This window comes from Oryzias latipes, chromosome 13 (assembly GCF_002234675.1).
Source record: "Oryzias latipes chromosome 13, ASM223467v1".
NCBI classification, from domain to species: Eukaryota; Metazoa; Chordata; class Actinopteri; order Beloniformes; family Adrianichthyidae; genus Oryzias; species Oryzias latipes.
In genome coordinates this window covers 3474504-3501080 of record NC_019871.2, presented here as the reverse complement: position 1 = coordinate 3501080, position 26577 = coordinate 3474504, and the positions used below count along the sequence as shown (strand labels likewise).

The 26577-nt window shown below is 44.1% G+C and overlaps 1 protein-coding gene across 1 annotated transcript in view; it reads left to right on the top strand.

Moving 5' to 3' along the window:
* LOC101161177 (calcium-binding protein 8) overlaps positions 1-26577 on the top strand; it is a 57704-nt gene extending 31127 nt beyond the window's left edge. The window contains exons 5-6 of the mRNA XM_004075238.3: positions 15192-15348; positions 23458-26577. Coding sequence (XP_004075286.3) covers positions 15192-15348; positions 23458-23585 — 285 coding nt within the window. The 3' untranslated portion in view covers positions 23586-26577. The remainder of the gene's footprint in view (positions 1-15191; positions 15349-23457) is intronic.

The window sequence follows — 26577 nt, the reverse complement described above, 5'->3', positions numbered from 1 at the left end:
GGCGCTGGTGTTACCGAGTGGCCAGACTTTAAATGATGCCTGCCAATCAAAAAAAACTGCACTACGATGAGGAGGAAGAAAGATGCTCATGGCAGCACAGGATGGAGGAGCCTGATCCTCATGCTTCATGATTTGTAATCTTTAGTTTGATTCTGATGATCAAAGCTGCATCTCGTACTGATTCAGATGAAAATGTTTCTACAAATAATCTTAGAAACTTTAAAGAATGACGGCCAGTCAGAGCCGTAGATCCGCTGGGATCAGTCAGGCCCGTGACCTCGAGGCTCACCGTCGCTTCTGCACAGATTTATCCGTTAATGGGGGTAATTTGTCCCTGATTAATCCCACGAATGGCAATTGGGTATCAATAATTTGCTCATTAGTTTAAAGCAAACTTCTTAACCCTTTAGTTCTGGAGCTTTAACTCCCGTGTTGATGCTCTTTCGACTACCGTAACTCTTCAACCGTTTATGCAATTAACAATAATTCCAACGGACTTTGAAGCGGGATAAAAAGCAGCTTTGCACTGCTGTGCAGCACTTTACAGTGGTGACGTGTTCACGCGTTTACCCTAAACCAGCTGACTCTGTTGCGGAGAGACGTGGCCGTTGGAATGACGTTAATTGCGTAAATGGGATCAGCTACGTTTACGACATTAAAGTGATAAATTCAAAATGTTGACAACAGTGCCATCAGCAACTATAATGCCAACAAAGAAATGCAAAAAAGTTTCCAATAGATCTGAAATTCACAAACAGCTTTCTTAAACTGATTTTGCCGTTAAGTCAGAAAAGTGCTTTCATAACAATATAGAAGGAAAATCTTTGAAATAGTACTGCGTTTGTGGTCTATCATGCCTACAGCAATAGGAACAAAATACCATTTCTAAGAACTTCATTACCATCGAAATAAAAACATGTTTGTCTTTTGGCTTATTGGGCCTGAGTAACCTACTGTAAGTTAATTCTGTGATTGCATGTCAAACTAAATGTTTTCCGTCAGTATCCTTACATGTTGCTGAGTTGGACAGCCTCATTCTTCCTTTGTTTCATCCCCGGTAAATGGAGTGGTGATTAGCTGCAGTGTTCATTTTAAAACGTGTTCACATTTTATAAAAAGACATTTGGCAGAACAGACAGAAAGAAAGTCTGGGTTTAATCTGACCTTAATTGGTTATTATTCAACAAACCTTCCGTCAACTCAACTAAAAGGACAATATATGAAAAAGTAATGCGCATAAGTTTGACCTTAAAGCTCTGCATTTCCATCCTTTTTTGCATTTTTAGCTTCATGTGAAGCAAAGGTGTTCTTTTTGGCTGGCAGAGTCGTGCACGGACGTGTTTTGTGTCGTTTGGCTTCGCAGCAAAAGCCTGAACTCAACAGATGGATGTATGCAGGCTCTTGGCACCTTCTCGCTCCCTGTGTGTCTCTGTGTTTAAGCCTCATGTGTGGCTTTGAGAAGAGCAGAGTGACACCAGCCATTATTTCTGATCTGAACCCTTTTCACACCATGAAGGTAAACAGATGCTTCATTGAAGGGCAGGGGGGTATTCCAGACAGCAGGTTATGGTAGCTTCCACAGTAACTTTGACGTTAAGCTTTCAGTTCCAGAAATGGAGGTATGTTTCAGGGTATGTTTAGTTGCCATAGCGACTCATGCTCTGAACATAACCTGGTCTGGAGCAGGTTTAGTTGAAGTTTAGTTTGTTTACAGAGAGGTGAAGCAGCATGGCGTGTCCATTTGAAGATGATTTAGTGGATGAAGAAGCTCAAATAATACTTTTTCCACCATGAGAGGGTGACAAGACCACATATGGATGTTGGAAAAATAAACTTTTTACTTTGATCTAAATTAATTATTTGCTTCAGTTAAGATAAATCTTTTTTTTTTACTTAAGTCAGTTTAAAAATAACATGTAGTTTTCAGACATTTATTTTACTTTCATTCAAATTAATTCAATTAAGTTGGTGTAACTTTGGTGCTCCTGTTATATTGGCACCCTAAGGAATTGTGGGATACCATTCCCTTTGCCTGTCTGGATGGATTTGGGTTTAAGTGTGGCTTTTTGACCAAATGTGTTTAGTTGTTTAGCTGTTTTACTGTGTTTTGTCTAGTTATTTGTCCTGTTATGTTTAATTCCTTCTGCACCATGAGTGAGAGGGAGGGAGAGGATGAGTTTATTTAGCACCACTACTGTTCAAAATTAAAGTCAGAGAAATAGTAAAAGACATGTTTCGTGCTGCATATGTATATTGTTTCTTTCTTTTTATTTTTATAAAATGAGTATATCTGCAGGCTCAAACTTAGACATATGAGAGTTTAAGAAGTACAATAAATTAAAACGGAAAAATATTTAATTAAATTGGAGTAATATGACATTTAGTTAGATAAATGTGTAAATTTGAATTGTAAAATAAATATTGAGTTGGGTAAACGTAAGAACTTAGTTTGGAAAAAAATTCAATCAAAGACTTGTTACCAGTAGAAGTAATTCATTTAAGTTTTTTGATTTGATTTGATTTGAAATGGTTTATTTCAAGGAATCAAATAAGAATAATACACAAAAACAATACAATCATCAGTTATACATTCATACAATGACCTATCGAACTTAGGATAATTAGACATATTAATAAATTTTGCTTAAAATGGAGTGAAAGGAAGCAAACTTATGTAATCCCACCCCTGTTCTACCGTAACCATTTTATTACATGATTTATCATCATCCGGTTCCTAACTTTTATCAGACAGAATTAAGAATCATTAGGTGTCAATAAAGCAATAAAGATGAATTACTTAATTATTATGTAAAAATAACTATTTCAGAAATCAACATGGCAAATGTAGATCATTTATTAAAAATAAATGCAGATTACATTACTTATAGAAGTCATTTATATGATTAAAAAAATAATACTATATCGGTAAAATAGACATAACACTGTTTCAAAAATCTTTCATAGCAATAATTGCTCAAGTATCAAAAGTTAAAATATGTGCAGAATTACATTACAAAAATCATCTTCTGTCAGCTGATGAATCCAATTTATCTATTGTTTTTAACATGTTGTGATTTTATTGTGTTTTACCTCTAACTTTGTACGGGGACCTTGGGTATTTTGAAAGGCGCTTTTAAATAAAATGTATTATTATTATTATTATTAGAAATCAATCAATTTAACCATTTTCAATAATTGATTAAGCATTTTTTTGTATAATAAGTTAATGCTCTGAAATAAATTAAAATAAAAAAGGGTCAATATTCTGTTAAATGACCAAGGTTGGTATTCCTTCTGCTGATTAACAGCCGTTCTTCTGGGTTTAAACAGAGTTTATAGATCTTTTCACTGTTATGTCTGCAGACATTAGATTCAGGTCCGTATCCTAATTCAGCTGTTATCAGCGGCGCTGAAAGCTGAGGTCAACTTGTCTGCAGGTCAGAACTCTGCTGACAATCAGGGTCACTTCAGACTTTTGGAGAAAGCGATGAATCCAGGCGTCACATTATCGTCATATTACAAGTTATATATATGCGTCACAATGAAAATAGATATGAGACAAAAACTCGTGCGTTTACTTTGTCAGTTCTTTTTCTCCAAGCAGAAACTCTTTCTTTTTCAGATGCAGCTGTATCACTTTTTTGATGGGCGTATAATCTTCATACGCCGTCATTAATTTCCGACTCCGTCTCACTGAAGTATTAGCGGTCTCTTTTTATCTCCACGCGTTTCCATGGTGACTCCGGAAATCGGCGATCCATTGAGAATGTCTTTATGTACTCACCGTGCACGTGCATTAACCCAAGTAGAGCGTAATTACGCCAACTCATATCCGGTCTTTTGGAACCGACATACCCCGAGTAAACAAGTTCAGGCAGATTTCAGCCAGAGTTAAGGCTTAAAGTCAGGCTAGTTTAAACATGTTTTCTGGACTACCCCCCAGGTTTTCTGCCAAAGTCAGAAAACAAACCTCCATTTTGAAGTGACCTAAATCCTCCTCAGCTCGGCTCTTTGTTTTAGGAAGACGTCATCAGTGACCTACTCTGGCATCAATGTTTTCATTTACCGCTGGCTGGTTGGTACCGCCAACCAACCAAGTAAACAACCAGCCAACAACAAACCACTTTTTTTTATTTCATCAACATTCTGTAGAACTCAAGGTGCCTGACATCAAATCCATACATAAACACACGTTAAAACAATGACAGGCCATAAAACACAATAGATTAAAAACAAAAAAATCAAAAGGTAATAGTTCCCAATAGTTTGGGAAGGAAATGTATAGACTGAGCAATAGAAAAGGTAATAAATGTACAAATGTTATAAAAAACAGAAAACATTTAAAAGCCAAATATTTAAATAAGTTCATAACATTAATAATTAGACAAAGGCTAAAGTTAAAGAGACGAGTCCTAAAAATCAAACGTTTGTCTCAAAGGTTCAGAGTCTTCCACAGTAAAGAAAATCATTGGAGGTACAGTACAGACCAAAGGTCTGGACACACCTTCTCATTCATTTGAATGAGAAGGTGTGTCCAAACCTTTGGTCTGTACTGTATCTCATATTCACAATTTGTTTTTTCTGTGGTCTAGAAAAGTAAAGTTAACCTACAAAAACAACATATAGGGGACAGAATTGTGACTATCTGAGGGTTTAAACATTTCAGGAGGAAATGATCCCGGTAATCCAGAATCTTAAATTAAAACTCATTTACATATTTTCCTTCCATCTCATCAAGTGCAGCCGCAGCCTGATGGGACAAACCCACAGCTGTGATCAGAAGAGTTAAAGCAAATGTTTGATTGGTCGACCAACATTTCTCCGTCCGGACAGCGGAGCTCTGACCTCAGCAGGAGCCTGACATTTCCAGCATGTCCAGAGTCTCCATTAAGACCTTCTGTGCTGAAAGCTCGGGACTCGCCGAACTCCGGAGGGAAACGTGTGACAAAGGACCCCGAAAGGTTCCCCGCACGCTGTGCCGCATTAAGCTACAGGGCGCGGCACCCCGGGGTGTCCTCAGATCCTTTCTGCAGCTGCACTCCAGGTCCTGCAGAGTCGTTCTCTGCACCTCCTCTTTCTCTCAGTGCTTTATCTGTAAAGGTCAGACGGAGCTCGGAGGTGAAAATGCTCAGTCTGTAGGCGGAAAGCTGTGACTAGAATGCGTTTTTGCTCTGCCATCATTGAGTGAAGGTTTTCTCATGAAGGTGTGACGCTCGATTTATGTTCCCTGTTTGAAAAAGGCAGAAGGAAAACGTTCGGTCGACTCGTCTCCGTGAAGCAGACAGGAGTCGCTGTAAACCTCAGCACCAGTCTTTTTTGGCTTTATTTACTGATCCTGAAGGAAGTTTTATTTTGAAAAACCACCAGTTTCTCTCCACCACATCCAGCTATGGTTGTGTTCGAATTCACTCATTAATAGACTTTGTAGGGTGTTTGCCATTTTCCGGCCGTGGCCAAATATACAATTTTCAAATCCAGTGCCCTGAAGATTTCCCACAATGCACTTGAATGATTTGTCACTCTCCTCGGTCACATGTCTTCTGTGCATTGACTTCCTTCTCAAAGAAGCTGCTCCAAACACTAAAATGAAAACAGCAAAGTTATTAAAACCAACAAACAAAAGTTTCTTTGCACAGAAAAGAGTCAGAGAGAAAACCAGAAATGAGTTTTGAACTTCAAAATAAAATAAATCTTTATAAACAAAGAGTCTTAACTTGAAATAATTATATTATTTTGTATTATATAATTATTATATTAATTATGACAGTTATTCCCAAACACTAAACCCTTCTACATATTATGTGACGACTGATTCTCTCTGTAATGTTAATATTAATGAAACATGGTGGATTACCATTTACTATTATTGCAAAAATCAGACAAGTTGATGCTTGTAGCTTCTGTTTTTAAGGTTAAATGTAAAGTATGAATCCAATTTTAACGGGTCCTACACATAATCTAACCTATAAAGGAAGTTTAAACCCCCTGCAGATATTTGAAATGAACGTTTCCCTCAAAAAGTTAAAGAAAAACGGTTAAGGACCGCCAATGACCGTATCTGGGGACTGGACTGAGCGCGTATGACGTCACACATGGAAAATGGTTTACTTCATGCTCCAAGTCATTTCAGTCGCCATTTTTATTCTCGCAATCTGGACGCCGTCATGTTGGAGTCAGACGACGTCACTAAGCAGTGATTGGTCTGAGTCAGTCTGAGTTTCTATGACAACCACTCTCACCAATCAGGAGTGGGCTTGTTGGGAGGCCACATCTCGACCACTTGAAAGCCGGCCACATGAAAATCTTTCAATCAAAAGATTTAAATGTTGGATGCTAGGGCCAGGCTCCTCCTACTTTTATTGAGGCATCTGATTGGTCAGTTTCTAACTTAAATAACTTGAACTACAGAAAAGAAAATCTTGGGGAAAAAAAGGGGGGATTTTCAAGAACATGTTAAAAAAAAAGGTATTGGAGCCAGAATGGTTCTTCTGACCAACAGAATGACGGAGTAGCAGCTGTTTGTTTCTCCATAGAAAGTCTGAGGGGTTTTGGTTTCTTGGAGCCAGCCGCTGCTTCCTGTTTGGAACACCAGGGGGGCGGGGCCACTCAGTCCAGGTCACATTTACTGTCAATCTGGACCGCTGATCTGAAGGATCTCTTTGCTGCTTGCCAGAAAATCACCTGTTTAGTGAAGGAAACCAAAGACACTCACCTGCCTATGAACACATCAACAACCTTTATAGCATAAGGTTTAATATGTTGGATGTACTCTGTATTTATTATTTTGGGAGGAACAGCAATCTGTTTAGAATTTGTCTAATAAAAGAATAACTGCTCCGGCTCCTGCTTTCTGAATGCCAGTGATTGATGATTGTTTCATTGTGAGCCTTTGATTTCCTGTTTTAAAACATCTGCATCGGTGTTGACCGCCCGCTAAACAAAGGATAAAATATTGATTCTCATCATGGAGCCTTCATGAAGGCTGATTGAGGTTTGCGCTGCCACAGGTGCGAGTGTTCATTACCTGAGCGTGAAGCTGGGAGATGGAAAACGGTATCGACGCTGCCGTCCCCGCCATGATTTATGCTGCGATTAGTGTAATTACCCGCCCACCGAGTGTTCTGCTTCCACGTCTGCACGAGCATCAGTCAGCGGTGAAGCTGCGGAAGGAGACACGCTAATTGCAAACTAAGATCACGTCTTGAAAAGTGCAGCTTTAATAAGACACGTATATCAGCTCCTTCATTCCTTTTAGATCCTAGTAATTTATAGCAGAAAAAGTTTTTACTTGAAATTAATTTACTTTGAGATTTAAGATTTGAGCTTTTGTTTCTAAGGAAAGGGGACATTTACATATTAATGAACAACAAATGTGTCACGGTGCCCCCGGCTGACTCCTCCCCCTCATCAGCTACACCTGATGCCTCCAGCTGCACCTCCTCATCCTCGTCGGGCCACAGGTTCTTAAGGAGACCACGGACCTGCAATCAACGCTAGTTCGTTGTACTTCCTCGGTGCATCTCCTGGCCTCGTAAAATTCTAGTTTCATGTTTGCCTTGTTCCATGCTAACCCAGTCTGTCTTACCTCGTCTCAGGATCCCATCTTCGCTTGGACCTTTCTGGTGGTTGCTCACGCCTCGTTGTCCACGTTCCTGTCGCTCCTCTGGTTTCAACGGTTAACGCCGCCAAGACCCTCCAACCATCTCCGCTGCCTACCACAGGAAACCTGGGACTCAGCTTCATCCTCGCAGCCTCATTAAAACCTGTTCCTCGTACCTCACTGCTTGCCTTGTGTCCTTCAGGGTTCCAGCAATTGAGTCAGTCTCTGCCTGCTAACCATGACAGAACGAAATAGCAAAGCTCCTGACTCAGCTGACTCGGACGGGCTCCGCCTTGCCATCACCCAACAAGGTATGTTGCTCGGCCGCCAGTCCGACGCCCTTACTCAAATGTCCGCCGCCCAACAGGAGTTATTCCGCCGCCTGGACAACATCACGCAAACTCTGGCCGGACTCACAGCCCAAGCATCCAGTTCCACCACCCCTGCTACGTCCCCGGTTTCCGGCGACACCATCGCCGTCACGTCCGCCTCCCCGGAGGAAAACATCCGGTCACAGCCAGAACCATTCTATGGTGACGTAGAAGCATGCAGCGGTTACCTACTACAATGCCGGTTGATCTTCCAACAAGCACCCAGGTATTACCATTCCGATCAACACAAAATCTCTTTGGTGGTCAATGCACTCCGCAGTAAGGCTCTCCAGTGGGCCCAGGCTTTCTTAGCCGCTAGTCCTCTCTCACATCTCCCCTTCGAAAGGTTCATCGGGGAGTTTTGCCTCGTTTTCGATCAACCCCGCAAACAGGAAGAAGCGACCCGTCGGTTACTCAGCCTCAAGCAGCGTAACCGTTCGGTGAGCGATCACATAGTTGACTTCCGCATTCTAGCAGTTGAAGCAGGCTGGCCGGACATTGCACTCAAGGGAATTTTCTATCAATCCCTAAATGAAAAAATTAAAGATCACCTCTGCACACAACCAGAAGCAGATAATTTTGAGGAGTTGGTGACCGCCGCGCTCCGTTCGGATATTCGGCTCCGCGAGCGTCAGGCGGAACGAAGCTTAATCCCTCATCGGATCCCCCCGGATGTTTCACGTCATCCGTTTCTGGTTCCCCAACAGACGGCAGCTAGCGCCGACACCTCTAGCTCTTTCCCGGACGAACCCATGCAGATACGACACTCCAAACTTTCCCCCGAAGAGAGACTCAAGCGACGCAACGAGGGGTTATGCTTTTATTGTGGGGATGCCAGTCACATTGTTTCTCAATGTCCCAACCGTTTAAACCCCCGAACCCCTCGCTGAGTGACAGGTCACGAGGGGATCTGCCTGAAAAGACCTCTAAGCCTTTTCTGTTCATGCCTGTCAAATTTCCAAGACCTAATCATGTCCATGAATTTTATGCTCTCATTGATTCAGGTGCTGAACACAGCCTCATTGATTCTAGTCTCGTTCATCAACTAGGTCTTCCGGTTGAATCTTTGGATACCCCCGTTAAGGCTGCCGGTTTGGGAGGGAAATTGCTTTCCAAAATCACTCTTCGTACTGAACCCATTCAGTTAATTTCATCCGGTAATCACCGTGAATACCACCAGTTTTACGTTACCAACTCACCCCAAACTCCGATTATCTTGGGGTATTCCTGGCTGCGTTTACATAATCCCCAAATAGACTGGTCTAGTTCTAGAGTTAGTAATTGGAGTACATACTGCATGGCTAACTGTTTGCATTCTGCTCTTCCCTCCTCCTCCACGGCTAACCCCTCTGATCAGGAGGATATTGATCTCACTAAGGTACCGCCTTGCTATCATGATCTGAAAACTGTGTTCAGTAAATCTAAGGCTTGTGCCCTACCCCCGCATAGGCCCTATGATTGCGCCATCGAACTCCTAAATGGAGCCCCCCTTCCTAAGGGAAGATTATTTAATCTTTCTGGGCCTGAAAGAACTGCTATGGAGAGTTACGTGCAGGAAGCTCTCTCCCTCGGTCACATTCGGCCGCCCCGTCGGGGCGGGGTTCTTTTTCGTTGAGAAAAAGGATAAGACCCTCAGGCCGTGTGTCGACTACCGCGAACTCAACCAAATTACTGTGAAAGATAAATACTCCCTGCCACTTATAAATTCTGTTTTTGATTCTGTCCAGGGAGCCAACATCTTCTCTAAGTTGGATCTCCGCAACGCCTACCACCTCGTTCGGGTTCGTGAGGGAGACGAGTGGAAAACTGCGTTCACCACTCCTCTCGGGCATTACGAGTACCTAGTCATGCCCTTCGGCCTTACCAACGCTCCTGCCATTTTTCAGCGTCTAGTCAATGACGTCCTCCGTGAATTTATAAACCGCTTTGTTTTCGTCTATTTAGATGACATCCTCATTTACTCCAGTAATCTCACAGATCATCGCCACCACGTCAGACTCGCCCCGCCAAACTTCCAACATGGCCGAGCCTGGTCGGGTCATATTTATAACATCCCTTGTGGGCCGCCCTTTTTTCCCCGGGGTTCCCCCCTCCTGGGCGGGGGCGGCGGGCCCCTGCCTTGCTCCTACCTGGACCAACCGTGGGCCGGGTGGGTGGCTGCCTGGAGTGCGGAGCGGGTCTCCCTTGGGGGGTCCTGGCTCGTACCTGGGGTCGGGGCGGGGGGATGCCCGGAACTCCTGGGTGGTGGTGGGGTGCTCGTCTGGGGCTGTGGGCGTCCCTCTCCGGTGGGGCCCTGCGTTGGGCTCTTCCGGCGCGGCGGGGGGCTGCTTTCCTGGCTGGGCTGGGGCGGCGCTCTCTTTCCCTCTGCGCCTCCCTGCTCTCTGGCTCTGGGGGCCTCGCGGCGGTCCGGCTGGCCCTGGCCTGGGTGGCGGTCTTGGTCGCCCGGGGGGCGGTTGTTCCCTGCCTGTTCCCGTGTGGCGTTGGGGGAATTCCGGCTGCCGCTGCTGCTGCGGCGGGGGTATGGGTGTGGGGGTGGCTGGGCGCTCCTCCTCCTTCTTTTCACATTCCACCATCCATTTTAGAAGAACATAAACACTCACCTGAGCACAGGTGTTAGCTCACCTTTGCACTAATAGTTTGCATGATTGAATGAATGAAAGATTTCACACTAGTTGGTTTAAAGGCATAGGTATGCGTTCGTGAACACTATCTGTTTTGTGTGCATGTTGACATGTGGACATTTTTGCGGCTAGCAGGTGTGTTGATAATATTTGAGTGTGTGTGAACAGGCCCCGCCCTTTTTGTACTACATTTGAACCGTACCGTAACGATAAACAACCAGTAAACCTGTCTGCTCTATGCTGCTTCATGGTCTTACCCCCCTTCCCCTCCTATTATCACCCTCCTACCCCCCCCTCTCTCTAACGTCCCTCTCTCTTCTTCCCCTCTTTCCTTTTCCGTCCGGTCCAACACCAAAGATTTTCAAACATGATTGAAATTAATAAATTTTGGCCTCAATTACAAAAGGGGTTTATTCAGACATACCTTAAGTTTGTCTGAAGATGAATAACCCCTCTTGTTAAAATAAAATATGTCCAACACAAGAGGCCCTCAGCTCTCATCTGTTTGCCTAGCTGTTGGACAGGACAAGTTAAAAAAAAAAAAAAAAAAAAAAAAAAAAAAAGAAAATAAGCTTTTTGTTAAAGCGGAAAAATGTGAGTTTCACGTCGATTCGGTTACCTTTCTGGGCTACATCCTTGAGGCTGGACAAATCAGACCTGATCCCTCCAAAATCCAAGCCGTTTCTGATTGGGGCATTCCCGTATCTCGCAAGAAATTGCAGCAGTTCCTGGGCTTTGCCAACTTTTACCAAAGGTTCATTCGTAATTACAGCAGTATCGCATCCCCCCTCACCCAACTCACGTCTGTCAAACTACCCTATGTTTGGAATCCTGCCGCTGACTCTGCTTTCAGAAAACTCAAGGCACTGTTTACCTCCGCACCCATTCTCATCCAACCAGACCCTCATAAACAATTCATCGTCGAGGTTGACGCTTCAGACTCTGGTGTAGGGGCTGTGCTATCCCAACGAGAATCTCCTTCTGGCAAATTGAAACCCTGTGCTTTCTTTTCGAAAAAACTCATTCCTGCGGAACAAAATTATGATGTCGGGAATAGGGAACTACTGGCCATCAAACTCGCTCTGGAGGAATGGAGGCATTGGTTGGAGGGGGCAGATCAACCATTCATAGTATGGACCGACCACAAAAACTTGGCCTACTTACGATCTGCTAAGAGACTGAATTCAAGACAGGCCCGCTGGTGTTTGTTCTTTGACAGATTTGACTTTACCATCACGTATCGTCCTGGCAGTAAGAACGGCAAACCGGACGCTCTGTCCCGCCAGTACAACACCACGGATGCTACCACCACTCCTCCCATCATCCCTGACTCCCTCTTTGTTGGCAATCTCACATGGGACGTGGAAACCCGAATTCAACAGGCTCAAGGTGAGAAACCTGATTCCATTGTCTGTCCTCCCGGTACCCTGTTTGTCCCCGACAGACTCAGGTCCGACGCCATCACCTGGGGACACTCATCTAAGGTCGCCTGCCACGGGGGTATACGGCGCACCCTCATGCTCCTCAAACGGCGGTTCTACTGGCCTACTATGGATGCCGACGTGCGGCAATACATCGCTGCCTGTACCACCTGTGCCAGGGCAAAGTCTTCCAACTCCCCTCCGGTTGGTTACCTTCATCCCCTATCCACGCCTGGTCGCCCTTGGTCCCACATAGCCCTCGACTTCATCACTGGACTACCGCCATCCCGGGGTTTTACGGTCATTCTCACAGTCATCGACCGTTTCTCTAAAGCAGCTCATTTCATTCCCTTGCCTCACCTGCCTACTGCCACAGAAACCGCCAATACTCTTGTCAACCATGTTTTCCGTCTCCATGGTATCCCGTCCGACATTGTGTCGGACCGTGGACCACAATTTACCTCCCAGGTTTGGAAGGCTTTCTGTTCCGCCCTCGGAGCCTCCGTCAGCCTCACGTCGGGGTACCACCCCCAGTCCAACGGTCAGGCCGAGGGGGCCAATCAAGAGCTGGAGGCCACCCTGCGCTGTTTGGTGACCCAAAACCCGGGGGACTGGTCTGACCATCTTGTTTGGGTGGAGTACGCCCACAATAACCATCCATCTGCTGCTACGGGTATGTCTCCTTTCGAGGTCTCGTTGGGCTACTCACCTCCCCTGTTTCCATCCCAGGAGCTGGATTTGGCGGTGCCCTCCGTCCAGTTGCACCTCCAGCGCTGCCAGAGCGTGTGGCGCCAGGCGCGTGCCGCTCTCCTTCGGACTAAGGAGGGTAACCGTCAGATTGCGGACCGTCACCGCACGGTGAGTCCCTCCTACCAACCCGGGCAGCAAGTTTGGCTCTCTTCCAGAAACATTCCGCTCCAGGCCACGTCCCGCAAACTGGCGCACCGCTACATTGGGCCTTTTACCATTGAACGTATCATCAATCCCTCCTGTGTCCGCCTTAAGCTGCCGGCGGCTCTCAAGATCCATCCATCATTCCATGTGTCCCAGCTCAAGCCTGTCCATCATAGCCCCCTTTGCCCACCGTCCGCTTCCCCACCACCCACCCGGCTCATTGACGGTGCCCCGGCTTTTATGGTCAGCCGGATTTTGGATGTGCGTCGCCGTGGTCGTGGGTTCCAGTATCTCGTGGATTGGATGGGTTACGGTCCCGAGGAGAGGTCCTGGATCTCTCGCTCCCTCGTACTGGACCCCTCCCTCATTGACGACTTCTTTCGGGCTCATCCTGACCGTTGCCCTGTTCCGCCTGGAGGCGGTCGTTGGGGGGGGTACTGTCACGGTGCCCCCGGCTGACTCCTCCCCCTCATCAGCTACACCTGATGCCTCCAGCTGCACCTCCTCATCCTCGTCGGGCCGCAGGTTCTTAAGGAGACCACGGACCTGCAATCAACGCTAGTTCGTTGTACTTCCTCGGTGCATCTCCTGGCCTCGTAAAATTCTAGTTTCATGTTTGCCTTGTTCCATGCTAACCCAGTCTGTCTTACCTCGTCTCAGGATCCCATCTTCGCTTGGACCTTTCTGGTGGTTGCTCACGCCTCGTTGTCCACGTTCCTGTCGCTCCTCTGGTTTCAACGGTTAACGCCGCCAAGACCCTCCAACCATCTCCGCTGCCTACCACAGGAAACCTGGGACTCAGCTTCATCCTCGCAGCCTCATTAAAACCTGTTCCTCTTACCTCACTGCTTGCCTTGTGTCCTTCCGGGTTCCAGCAATTGAGTCAGTCTCTGCCTGCTAACCATGACAAAATGGATTTAAAGCCATTAGCAGCAGTGTATGACCAACGGGTGGTATCCGCCCTCGACCTCTGCCCTTATCTCCATAGCAACCATTATATTTTATGGTGGCCTGGGGGTGATGAACATTGCTATGTAATTTAAGGAAGAATTGGCAAAAGTAAACTTGTGGATTTCCTTAGCAACGGAGGTTTTTGTTAACCACACCGGCTTTCCTAATGTGTTCATATCGTATGTTACATCATTTCGTTCAGCTCAAACCAACCATTCGTGTTTTCATTTTATCACAATCTTTCAGGGACAAATGTGCAGGTCACAGGACAACGGCACTTTTCTGAGCTCGCCACGCGAACGCCGTCAAAACTCTACAACCTCTAAAGCAAACGGGTTTTCCAAGGAGGTTCCTGATGACGATAGATTGAAATCCTTAGGAGTAGGAGGCACCTGAAAGGGATTTTTTTTTGATGGTTCTAGATGGCAGCCTCTTTCCGAGGTCAAAGGTCAATGAAACTTCAGTTGTGGAATTAGACTTCAATTTTGTAAAGATTGCTCGAACAGAAGCTTTATTTTTTTACATACTGTGGGAAAATGTGAAAAGCGCCAAATTTCACACTTTGCAACAAAATGGCCCCCAAGCTGTGGCCATCCCATAATAATTTAAAAAAACTTCCTTGGGACATCCCCAACACGTGTGTTTTGATTTAGTTAGTGGATTTAGAAATATATTTTTTGAACTTCAGAGATTTCGGCCACATTTTTATTTGTGATGGTTTCACAATGTGGTGTCGGATCTTTAAAAAAAAGGGATTCTACATCAATCTTGTTACAGTTATATTTCATAGTAAAAGAACAAAATATAAACCATCTGCTGCAGCAGGAAGATCTTTGAAACAGCAGGTATTTTATTTTGAAAGGAACTTCTATGTGCTGTTGTCAAAGGTATAACAAGTTAAAATTACATAGAAAACTCTAACACTTTTATGATTTGTTGCTGTATATTTTTATGGGCTACATTTTATAAATGGATGGTTTAAAAACATAAATATTGTGTATTTTTGTAAACAGTGCGGTGGGACTTTGAAGTTCTCACTGGGTTCTGGTCTGTAAAACCTCGACCGAATGGCTCTTTTCATGTTAGAAGTTGCAGAACGCTGGTTTTGACGAAAGAAATCTGAAATATAGATCTGTTTTTTTCATTCAGATCCAGTTTGTTGGTGTTTGCTCTCCTGTCCGGCCGATATTTACCAAAACTTCAGAGCTGAGAGCTTGGAGGCTGTAAAAACCTGGATCTGCTTATGGATTTTGCAGACGCAGCTGCATAAATGATGAGATCTTTATTTAGCGCTCGTCTCAACCTCCCCCCCCCACCCCCACCCTCTCCGCAGTTCGACATGCAGCAGATCACCCTGGAGGAGCTGAAGCACATCCTCTTCTACGCCTTCCGAGACCACCTGACCATGAAGGACATCGAGAACATCATCATCAACGAGGAGGAGAGCCTGAAGGAGAACGCTGGGAACTGTCAGATGGAGTTTGAAGGAGGTGAGTGACCGTCGGAGCTGTCGGAGCGCCTTTGCTTCGGCTCGTCGGCTCAGGCCTGCAGACCTGCTGACTTATTGATCAGGGTGGGGGCCGGGCGGAGGTGTGCGTGACTTCCCTCTGTACGATGGTGGTGGTGGTGGGGGGGTCATGGACTTCAGAGCAGCGGGCAGCTGTGGATTAGGGGAAACATCAGCTTCTGGTGTCTTTGACCAGAAGAAAAGAAACAAACTTTTTGAACGAATCGTTTCCAGACTCGCTGGTGGAGGTGAAGACTTCAGGAAATGTCCTGTATTCATTTCTGGTAAAGGAAAGGAGCGGGACGCTCTGTGGCCTCGCTGATTGATGCCTTCTTTGTGCCGTGAAAAGACCCTAAAGCGATCATCTTTATCGCGTCCATCCATGGCAGGGGCTGGAACATGACTCCAGGCTGTGTGATTAATGCTGATTCATGACACGGTTCTGGATCTCCAGACTTTTCCCTCGTTTGTTTCCCTCAAAGGCTCCTCTCCTCACTGTTTCTGAGTGTGGACTCAGCCTTCGGGACGTCCTAATCCAACGTTTCAAAGCTCTGCGTGGCGATGACAACACAGTGACAGATGAACGCCGCGCAGCCTCAGCACCGGTGCTGCGGTCCACTGTCACCCGCTGCCACACAGGGACGGCAGAAGGTGCTCAGTCATGGAGAAATCGATACCTGCTGTCACCGTTTGGTTCACACTAAACTGAATTTATCATGGTCCTCTTGTACTTACAACATCAGCCTGCTGGTACAGAAAGAACCCAAAAGGTACTTGATTTCCCCGAGGCTCTCTGCGCTTTTTTAATCAATACAGCGTGGTGCTGAAACACAAAAGACTAAATCATGGAACCGCTGATCCAGAGAAGGCCTGCGGTGCCATTTTGATGCCGGTATTTATGGAACCAGGAGCAGAGAACGTGCTGGTGTAACAGCTGTCCAGAGGACATATACATATGCACATATATCATGACATCTTTAGACAGATTTACGTGAGAAAACGTTGGTTTGACTCTGATTCATTGTACAGGCAGAAAAGCTCTTCACCAGACTCCAGCTTCAGGGTCTGTAGGTGGAAGCGGCTTTGACAGAACGGAGAACAACCTTTTTGTCTCTTTGGGGCGTTTTATTTCTCTACTGCAGAACAATTGAAGGCTGATTGTGGACCCGGGCGGGTCATTTGGGACCCATTAGAGTCTGAGCAGCTGTTGTATTCCAAAGGTTTTATTCTTGTCTTTTTGACGATAAACAGCTGATTCTCTTTTCTTGTTCAATTTGGTTCTCCTTACATTCATAAGATCTCATGTTGTTGTTTCTTCAGAGATAAACTCTGACTTTGGCTCCACCAAACAGGAAGTGAATCTTTTTTATTTTTTTACAAAGAACTTTATATACAATTGAGTTGCATTACATTGAACAGCAATACAACATTGCATAACTAAACAATCACAATTACCTAACATAACACATAATAAGTAAAAGACTAAAAATACACATAAACATTATGAAAAAAAATCAAAACAACTTCACTTTTGTTAGTTTCTCATAAAGTTCATATTTCTTAGCAAAACCAAGTTATTTCAGTCCTTTGTTCTTTCATATAATCGAGTGACTTAAAATAAAGACAAAGCTCTTTATGAAAAGTATGAAAAAGTGGTTTGGTCTTCAAAATTGTATTTTTGGGAATTTAAACTTTCTTTGCAACAGCATGACATAAAGACATACATTTTCTAGTCCATTAGATATCACCACCAAACTGGACTGGAGCTGCAGATTTTGGAAGAATACCAAAAGCAAAAACTCTTCCCAAGATGTATCTATAACTCCACCATTAAATAATAAATGATCCACAGTCTCAATGTCATTTAAACAAAAACTGCAGCCGTTCTCTCAATAAGCAAATCGATGTCTCGGAAATTCCTTGGACGGGTAAATATCGTTAATTATTTTTAAATGAATGTCTTTTACTTTTGGTAAAATAGAAAATTTAATGAAATTAGATCTTAATTCCATCACCTCTTCTCTAGAAAAGTGTTTAGAAATGTTTTTTTTATGAGCTGTTTGGAAAAGTTTTTTGGAAAACGAACTCCGTATGAAGATGTTTGGTAGTTCTGTCTTTGCTGTCGTCCAATAGGAGAGAAGGACGTTTTAGTAAAACTTTGTTTAACAGTAGATTTTGTGACCAACGTCCGAGGAAGAACTTTGATCAGAGCATCATATTGTTTCTGATCACATAACTGAAATTTCCAGTAAATGCAGGGCAGACCATTTGCCCTTATAGTCAGCCAGTTATTGTAAAACAAGGATTTGTTTCTTCGTAACGCACAACGGCAGTTCCAGACTGATGTGCGGACTAAAATTGTGCTAAAAAACGAGTTTCAGAAAGCTTGATTGGCAGTTTCTTCAGGTCCCATTTCAGCAGAAAGTTAATTCCACCGACATCCATGAATATCTTAGAGGAAAACGGGAACCAGAAACCCTGTTTGTTCTTCAAGAACAGCCAGTTGATTTTAATGGTTCCATCTAAACATTCAACATCAAGGAATTAAAGATGATCACACTTTTTTTTCACGAGTTTTCTATGTTCAAATGAACTGAAAGTTAGCTTGATTTATAGCTTTAATTGCAGGTTTGGGGAAGAATAAAGAATGTGTTGGGTAGATTCATCTTGACAGGGATTCCATCGTTACTAGGAAAAACTCTAACCAGGATAGAAATATCTCACTTAGACCACAAATTTAGGTTACATTTGCACTTATCTACAGTTTTCTAAAAGTTTAGATGCTCCAATAATTTAGTGTCTTTGGATGAGTGAATACCCACTTTGGATTTAACAGGAATGTTATTAGGTTTTGTCAGAGTGGCATCTTTTATCGGCAATAACTTACATTTTTTCAGATTAAGTTTCAGAACAGAAGCTCTAGAGAAAATAATCTCTTGAATGTAGAATCATAGGGATCTGACTGCTGTCCCTCATAAAAATAGCTGTGTCGTCAGCGAACTGAGTGATTGCTATTTGGTGGCCTAAAACATTAAGTTTCTCAAATTTTGAGTGATCAAAATTGATAACAGTTCAACTGCAGCGATGAAGAGTAAAGGAGTGATAGGACAGACAACCCTGTTTCACTCCTTTGTTAATGGATCATCTTGGCAATGAAGTGACACTATTCGTAACCCTATGAAGTGCTTTGGTTAAATTTATAAAGTTGGGTCCGAAACCAAATCAATCTAGAGTTTGAAACATGAATTGATGCTCTAGACCAGGGGTCGGCAACCTTTACCACTCAAAGAGCCATTTGGATGAGTTTCCCACAGAAACGAAAACACAGGGAGCCGCATCATCCATAGGAAAAGCCGGTGTTTCCAGTGAACGGCATCATTTCACTTGCTTTTAACGTTCCTGAAAAGATGTTTTTCTGTCCTATTTTTTGTGTCATTTAATGGAATCCAATGAGAACTTTTTCCAGAGTCCACAAAACTAGCAAATATGTCACAATTAATTTGCAGTTTATCTGCTTCTCCAATAGATTTTCATGTTTTTGGGCTAAAGCTGCGAATTTATTCTGGGAAGTCTCACCACGTTTGAGACTTTGTTGTTTGCTAATTCCTCGTTACTTATTAATCATACTGGTAATGTTGATGAAAGGAATCAAATCTGCCCAGGCGGCATTAAATGTACTGTTTTCTTCAGGAACTTCAATTCTCTCTAAATTCTCCATCGTTGTCCTTTCTGAGTCGGAACACTGTTGGGATTACACGCCGGCGGGAGTCGTGGCGGTGTCACAGGTCGATAATCACATAGAACTTTACTTAGAAAATGTCTAGATTTAGATTTTTTTTAAACCTAGTACTTGTTAGTTTTTGGTTGTTTTTTTAAATTATTTTTCATGAACCTTTCCTGTTTACTGCTTGCCGACCGTAGTCGTCAGCACAGGAGAAGCGCTCCAGGGACGAGCAGCTCAGTGTCTGTCAGTGTCTTGTCTGCCACAGACAAACACCACTGCAGCTAGCTTAGCATCAACTTTTTTCATTTTTAACCCTTGTGCTATCTTAGATGACCCCCCCCCCCCCCCCCCTTCCATTGAGGTGTTCTCCCTACCATGACAAAGGTGGATAAAGGTGGAAAGATTTCATGTAATCCATGGACACCAGTGAAGATCACAAATCATTGAAGAAAAAAGGTTCAGAGCACTGTCTAGTGGGTCTAGATGACCCAACTCCCAATGGTAAAGTGCCTAGGATAGCACAAGGGTTACACAATATTGTCTCAGCAGCACCGGAAAGTTTGTTTGAACTGAAATAATCGAAATCGAAAATATTTTCTTCTAAGGGATTAAGTATTTCAGTCCCAAAATAAATATTTTACCAACAATCCGAGGCGAGTTCTGGGCTTAGTTAAAGCATGTCGCTCTAACCACAGTGGCAAGGCAAGTCCAGGAAGTGAATCTAAAACCCTGACTTTGGCTCCATCCAACAGGAAGTGAATCTGTTTTTGAATTAACAGTCTCCTTACAGTCATCTTAACTCAGGCCGATACTACAGTTTCATTGCTTTGATCGTATCTGCACAAAAGTCACATCAGAACAGTCTTGCAGAAGAACAAAAGAAATGTGGTTTTCTTCTTCTGACGGAATCAGTTTTGGCATATAATGTTTCCTGGAGTCTGGGAAATGATTGCTCAGCCAAATTTTTTCAATTAACGCCAGTGTGGCAGAGTCATTAAAAAGAGCGATGTTGCTCTTCTGTCCTACTTTCCACATTATACTTAAAACAGCAGCCATTAAGCATTTTGTGTGACTGAGGTGCCGCTGGAATTAGGACAAACAGAGCGAGGAGGAGGAACTTGGCGTCCTGAGTCGTTGGCCCCTGATAGCAAGGGGACCAGTAAAGTCCTCACTGATGTCTGCAGGACATGAGAACGACGTTGGAGATAAAAACAGCACAGTCTGTTTCTGAAAAGATGAAGTTAAATAAAAACCCTGAAGAAGAAGAAGAGAAATTGACTATCCTTTAATAAATTACATTAAAATAAAGACACACTGTACATTAAAAAGAAATAAAACCTAAAGGGTACCCCCCAGTAATCCATCAGAATTGGAACACAATGTTATTATCCTCCCCAATAGTACATAGAACTCCCTCCAGAGCCCACATACATAACTTTTGAAGGTCATCGATCAAATTAAAATAAGCAAATTCAACATTCACACAACTTTTCAGAAGAGAAAAAAACATAAAGGGAACATCCACACAACCAACACAGAGTAACCCATATTTCCTCGTTAACCAAATTGCGAGTTTAGCTGTTGCAAAAATAAAATTAAGAAAGGTTTGTACATGTTTCCTTGGGACCGTTTACTTGAACAATGGGAAGGAAAACACCTCCCCGAGCCTGAGACACCAGTTTTCCAAGACTGTAAACAAACCCCTGAACCTGTTACACTGTATCACCAGACGTGCCAGAGTTTCCCCACAAAAATCACACTTATCTGAGTTGGAACAAAGTGGGCTTTATATCTGTTTGTAGCCATGGCACCATGTACGGTTCTCCATTGGAGATCAGCTGCGCGTTTTTCAACAGGCAACTTGTAAATAGACCGCTAGCGTCCTTTTGTAGTGTAGCCTGTTCCAAAAACCTTAGTCCACTTGGAGGCATCCATGTCTTTCAACGACTGCATATGTCGAACTTTCACGCACGTGGTCTTGAGTGTCTTCTTTGCCATGGTCTCGAACTCCCCGTCTCCTGCATTACCAAAGGCAAGCAGTTTATCCTCATCCTGTCCAATCCTCAACATTCGGGGAAATTGGTCAAGGACAAAAAAGAATACTGCGAGGAACCAGACAAGAGCTCTCCAGGTTTGAAGGACTGAACCATAGAACGGAGGGAGACCACTCAAATCCAGAAGTCCTCTGGTCAAAAGGAAGAGCTGCTTGTCACCTCCGGCTCTTCTCAGGAGGATTCTGGCAGTTCCGAGCCATCGCATGCCGCTGTGATACAGCAGCCCCTGGGCAGTTCGCAGTCTGAAGGCCATCAGTCTGGATGTGACGTCAACTAAACCTTGTCCCCCCTCAGAGAGCGGCAGATACAGGGAAGCTTCTCGTGTCCAATGTTTACCGTTTCAGAAAAAATCGGTAAATACACGCTCCACCTTGGTGAGCAAATCCTTAGGAGGGGGAGAGGAACAGCAGATTGTGCCAGAAAATCGAGGCCACAAGGCTGTTTGCAATCAGGACCATGGCAGAAGATACCCTGCCACTCACTAAGGGCAGTGACGTCATCTTGATTGGTCAAAAACACATTGACATCGTCGGCGTAGGCGCTCACTAACAAAGAAGAAGCCATCCCACCCAACCCTGGCAAATAAACCCCGCTCATCTTAAGTCGCAATCTACACAAGAGAGGTCCAATGGCCAAAACATATAGTAGCCCAGAAATAGGACAGCCTTGCCGGATACCACAGGACATTGGAAAAGGTCTACCCGGACCGCCACCAACCTTCACCAAACTCAGCCCCATTAAAGAGCAATTTCACCCAAGGAAGAAAAATCCCACCAAACCCAAAAGCACTCAAAGTAGAAAACAAATACCGGTAGCTGTGGTCTACTCTGTCAAAAGCTTTTTCTTGGTCCAAAGAAATTATTTCACAGTGAAAATTAGCTTCGGTGCACAAGTCAAAAGCATCCCTCATAGAAGAAGAAGAAGAAGACTTCTCCCGCTTCTTCACCCGATAAAAACAATCTGCCTCCTTGGTTTTTCTCCTCATGCATGTATTAGTATTTGCACCGTTCTGTGTTTGGGAACTAACCGAACGAACGGGAAGGTCAAAAGACAGAGTCTCTTTGCAGGGAGCATTCCTAAAACTCTCTTAAAACACCGGCGTCCGTTGCATCGCACAAAAGACACGCCCACAGTCCACCAAAGACACGCCCACAGACCAGTGTCCATCAATAAGCAAAAGTCACCAAAGTTCATCAATAAACTCATGCAAGACTATGCCATCAATTCAAAATATTATCAAATTGGCTCCATAGTGTCTTTCCTTCCTCTCCTTTGGTGGAGTTTGTCCATCCGAGGATGAAAATCTTCAGTTTCTTCAACTGCAAACGGACGGGGAAGCATTCCTGCCTTCTGTTTCTCTGAGGCTGTGTCCAAACTCCCTCCTGCTCCCTAACTACTTAAACAACAATCTAGTGCCAGACCAACTAGTACCCTGGATTTTAAGAGCAATTCAAACACCGCGCTCTCTACTTTTTTTATTTTTTCAAATGGCAAATGTAACGTTTCTCCTAAAAAAGATTATGCGAAAAAATAAAATAAAATACTTTTTTTTTTTACATGAATAATTGTTCAAACACAATGCATTGTGAATCTAGTGAGAATTGAAAACCACTGTTTTTTCGTAGAGACTTCTGGGAAATTTCTAGGGCACTGGATTTTGGGGTTTTAGGTTGGGAAGGCACTACAAAATGGCAAACACCCTTTCTAGTACACTACGATTGGACACCACCTCAGTCTTTTTATTGTGATAAATTTAACCTGAAAAGCATAAAGTCACACTTCTGTCTTTTTTTTTTACCATTTACTGTTCAAATGCAGGTGGTAAAAGGTGAAATGTAATTTAACTTGTCAAGGAAGTAAAGCCTCTTAGACACATTGTAGTGCTCTCCTTCATCCTGTCACACTCCTTCAACACCCTTTTCTGGAAAATGCCTTTCATGCCCCTTAACCATTTTGGAAGTACCGGTACCAGACTCAATTCACCCCTATTCTGTACCGTGGTCTTTTTATCTTAATTTTTTTTTCAAGGTTATAAACTTTCGCCTTTATAGAACCATGAGATAAATCAAATCTTTCTTCTGGTCTTCAATCTTCTCCCATTCAGACTCTCTAAAAACTCTGCCCGGCAACAGAGACGTGAGATCACACCTCCACCCAGTTCCGTAGCTCCAAACTGCAGTGAGAACTTTCCCAGTGGACTGTTGGTCTGAATCTGCATCGCTTACAGGAGATGCATTTCAGAGAAAAAAACGATGAGTCATGGTTTTCTCCTGTAGCCAATCATAACGTCCATCTTTCATCTTTTTAATTTCAGTTCACCCCGCGAAGAAGAACCGTCAGACCTGCGTGAGGAAGAGCCTCATCTGCGCTTTCGCCATGGCCTTCATCATCAGCGTCATGCTCATCGCAGCCAATCAGATGCTGAGGAACGGCATGGAGTAGCCCCGCCCACTGTGAGCCTGCATGTGCATGGCAGTGGGTGAATGTCGAGCAATGAACTACAAGGAAAGAGAACCATCATCAGAGATTTTTCTGAAGGAAAAGCCAGAAGATCGTCTGCACCTGATCCAAAACCACGAAGCCAGCAGGAGGAGTCCTGCTCCTCCCCCTTTTCTCTGACAGGGACTCTCAAGGGCTGACGCTGCGTTCACTGTCGTCTCCGTTTCCCTGATGCAATAAGAAGAAACCTTCTCCAGAAAAATCCCTGCAGGAGTTGAGAGACGTGCCACGAGACCCAGACAGGAGCTCCATGGAAGAACTAGACTTTGAGAAGAAAGGCGTCCTCCTTCTGTCGTCCTTATCATTCCTTATTTACATCAGGTTTCATCTTTGGATGGAACCGTTAAAGAGGGTCCACAGAAAACTCCAAAGGAATCGTTTAAAACCAAAAATTCACATGAAAAAAAAAAGCATTCCATCAGAAAAACCTGTAAATAGATCAATGTAGAAATGACTCCTTCTTTAGTCATGAGGTTACCAGCAGGAAAAACATCAAAGCTGCTCCCAGTTTGGTTTTTATTTCAATATTTCAGACACCAACAAAGTTTTTTGCGCCAACGTTGTGTAATTGCGGTTAGCTCCACCCCTCACATGATCACAGATTAACAGATTAATCCTGAAAGGAGCTGAAGAAACGTCACAGATCTGGTCTTTCACAGGAACGAGGCTCGGTTCTGGGCCGGAGCTTCGTTTCCAGAAACGTCTCCACAGAAGGTCACGCCCACAATCCGTCGTCAGGTTCCTCCACAGACGCAGTAACTTCTGCAGCCGTTCTTTGTCTTACCTTTCCTCTGGTCAGCACAAAACCCCGACATCACGGATCCACCTGACGATGTTCTGCCAGGTTCAGCAGCTGCTCCATCTGCCGCCTGGATGGGGCGGCCCACTCCACCTGTGTGCAAGAGAAGAGCTAAGACGATGGTGTCAGATCCAAACGCTGCACAGCTGAGCCCTTTATTCAAGCTGTTTGTTCAAAAGAATACACAACATGCTGAGCCTTCGTCACATGAACCTGTATGGGGGGTTGACCCCAACGGGTACTGTTGGTTTTCGGGTTGTCCGGGCCCCTTGGAGGGTTGTAGAGAGGAGCGACCGCATCACAAGGTCCCACTCCCAACTGTTTTTATTCTATTGTAAAACTCTTCAAAGTGGTCTTTTAATTATGATGATAGAGTTTTGTTTTTTTAAGACACATTTTCTGCAGATCGGCAGTGGCTCATTAGAAATTCACCTCTGATTTGTGGACAGGACTGTTGGCACGGAGCAACGCCGCCCCCTTTCCCTTTCCTGTTGCTGAGAGCTGTTTGCACGCTTCTGTGCGAGCTTATATAGCCCCAAGTTAACATAAAAAGATTAAAAAAAGGCGAGCAACATCGGAGCTTATCCAGCCGAACAGTTTTGGTCAGACGAGGAAAACGAATCCGCACATGGGGGGGGGTAGGAAGAACATGACTTTCATTGGAGTGGGTCTTTAAAATCTTTCAGTTTTTAACTTTGATTTCTAAATGTGTATTTATTTTGACATTTTTTGTACTTTTTCCAGATGACCAATTTGTACTTTCAGTTTAAAATATTCATCTGTTTGTTCGTGTTACGGATTTTTGTTCATTTTAAACTTCAGAGTTGCGGTCAGAGATCCTGGATCTCCTCGTCTTGAAAGGGTCAGGAGCAGCCGAGATGTTGGAGCTGATGTTCAGGGAGCATCGATGTGCGTTTGTGCACAGACTGCAGAAAAATTAATGGTTTTTGGTTTTGTGTCGCGCGAGAACTTATTTGCATCTGGCGGATCTTTGGCCTCCGATTGGCTCGAAAACTCCTGCAGAGACTCATCTGAGCTTCTAACCCCTATTATCAAGTGCATGTGATCAAATCTATGTCTTCTGTAAATACTGCGTCTTACGTGTAGGTGTGCAGCGTCTTTCTGCGTGCATGACTGTCTGTGCGCACCGGGGGTCGGAGAGCAGCTGCGCAGACGCTCCCGCTGGAGCATCCGGATGCAGCCGGAGAGCGTCTGCCCTGGTCCTCTTCCTCCTCCTGACAAAGCCATACCCGTCTGCAGAGGCGACACGTTCATGTGTGAAGCAGTGCTGAGCTCCGAGCTGCAGGCTGGTGCGATGGCGCCACCTGGAGGGGAAGTGAGCTCCCAGCAGTCGTGCTTCTGTCTCTCCACAGTGATTTGTGCGTTTCTCATTTCAAACATGAGTATAAGTAGGCATTATCTTACCAATATATGAACATTTTTGATTCTAAACGTTGAAATGTCCTCATGACTTCAGACAGCACGTCATTCTTTGATGTAATCAATCTATGAAGACTCTCATTCATCCAGGTTGATTCCATCACAGTAGTAGGTTTAGGGGCTGTCATCTGTTTTTAAATTGACAAAGCCTCTTGGATAAAGAGGTGAAACGTCTTCTAACTTTAAAAACTAAGTCCAGATGACAGCCTAAACCTACTGCTATGATGATGTAATCAACACTTTTTTAAAAATCCTCGTTTCATTTTGGATACTACAGGCACGCCGCTCCTTAAAGATGATGCTGTTGATGTTGGCACCTGTGAACTCGCGTCCAGATTTTGGAAGACTTGTTTCTTCCATCCGCTGGCAATAATGAGGAGGGTTTCCCTGCAGAGCTGTGGTGCAGTGGGAGTCCAGAACCTGGGCGGTGGCTTTGGGGAGGGGCCTTGGTGTCCATGCAGAGCGGCCGCATGTCTACCTGAAGCCCAGCGGCTGGATCTCACTGTCTCTGATGTACCATCCTTCATGGCTAATAACTAGAAGACAAGCACATTCTGTAGTCTGCATGTGCAACGTTTGAGCATAGTCTAGAAAATGACTCCGTTATAATATTTATTAGATGCATCACTATTATATTGTACATATGGGATTCTGTACAAAAAACAAGAATTGTTGCAATAAACATGTTTTTTAAAA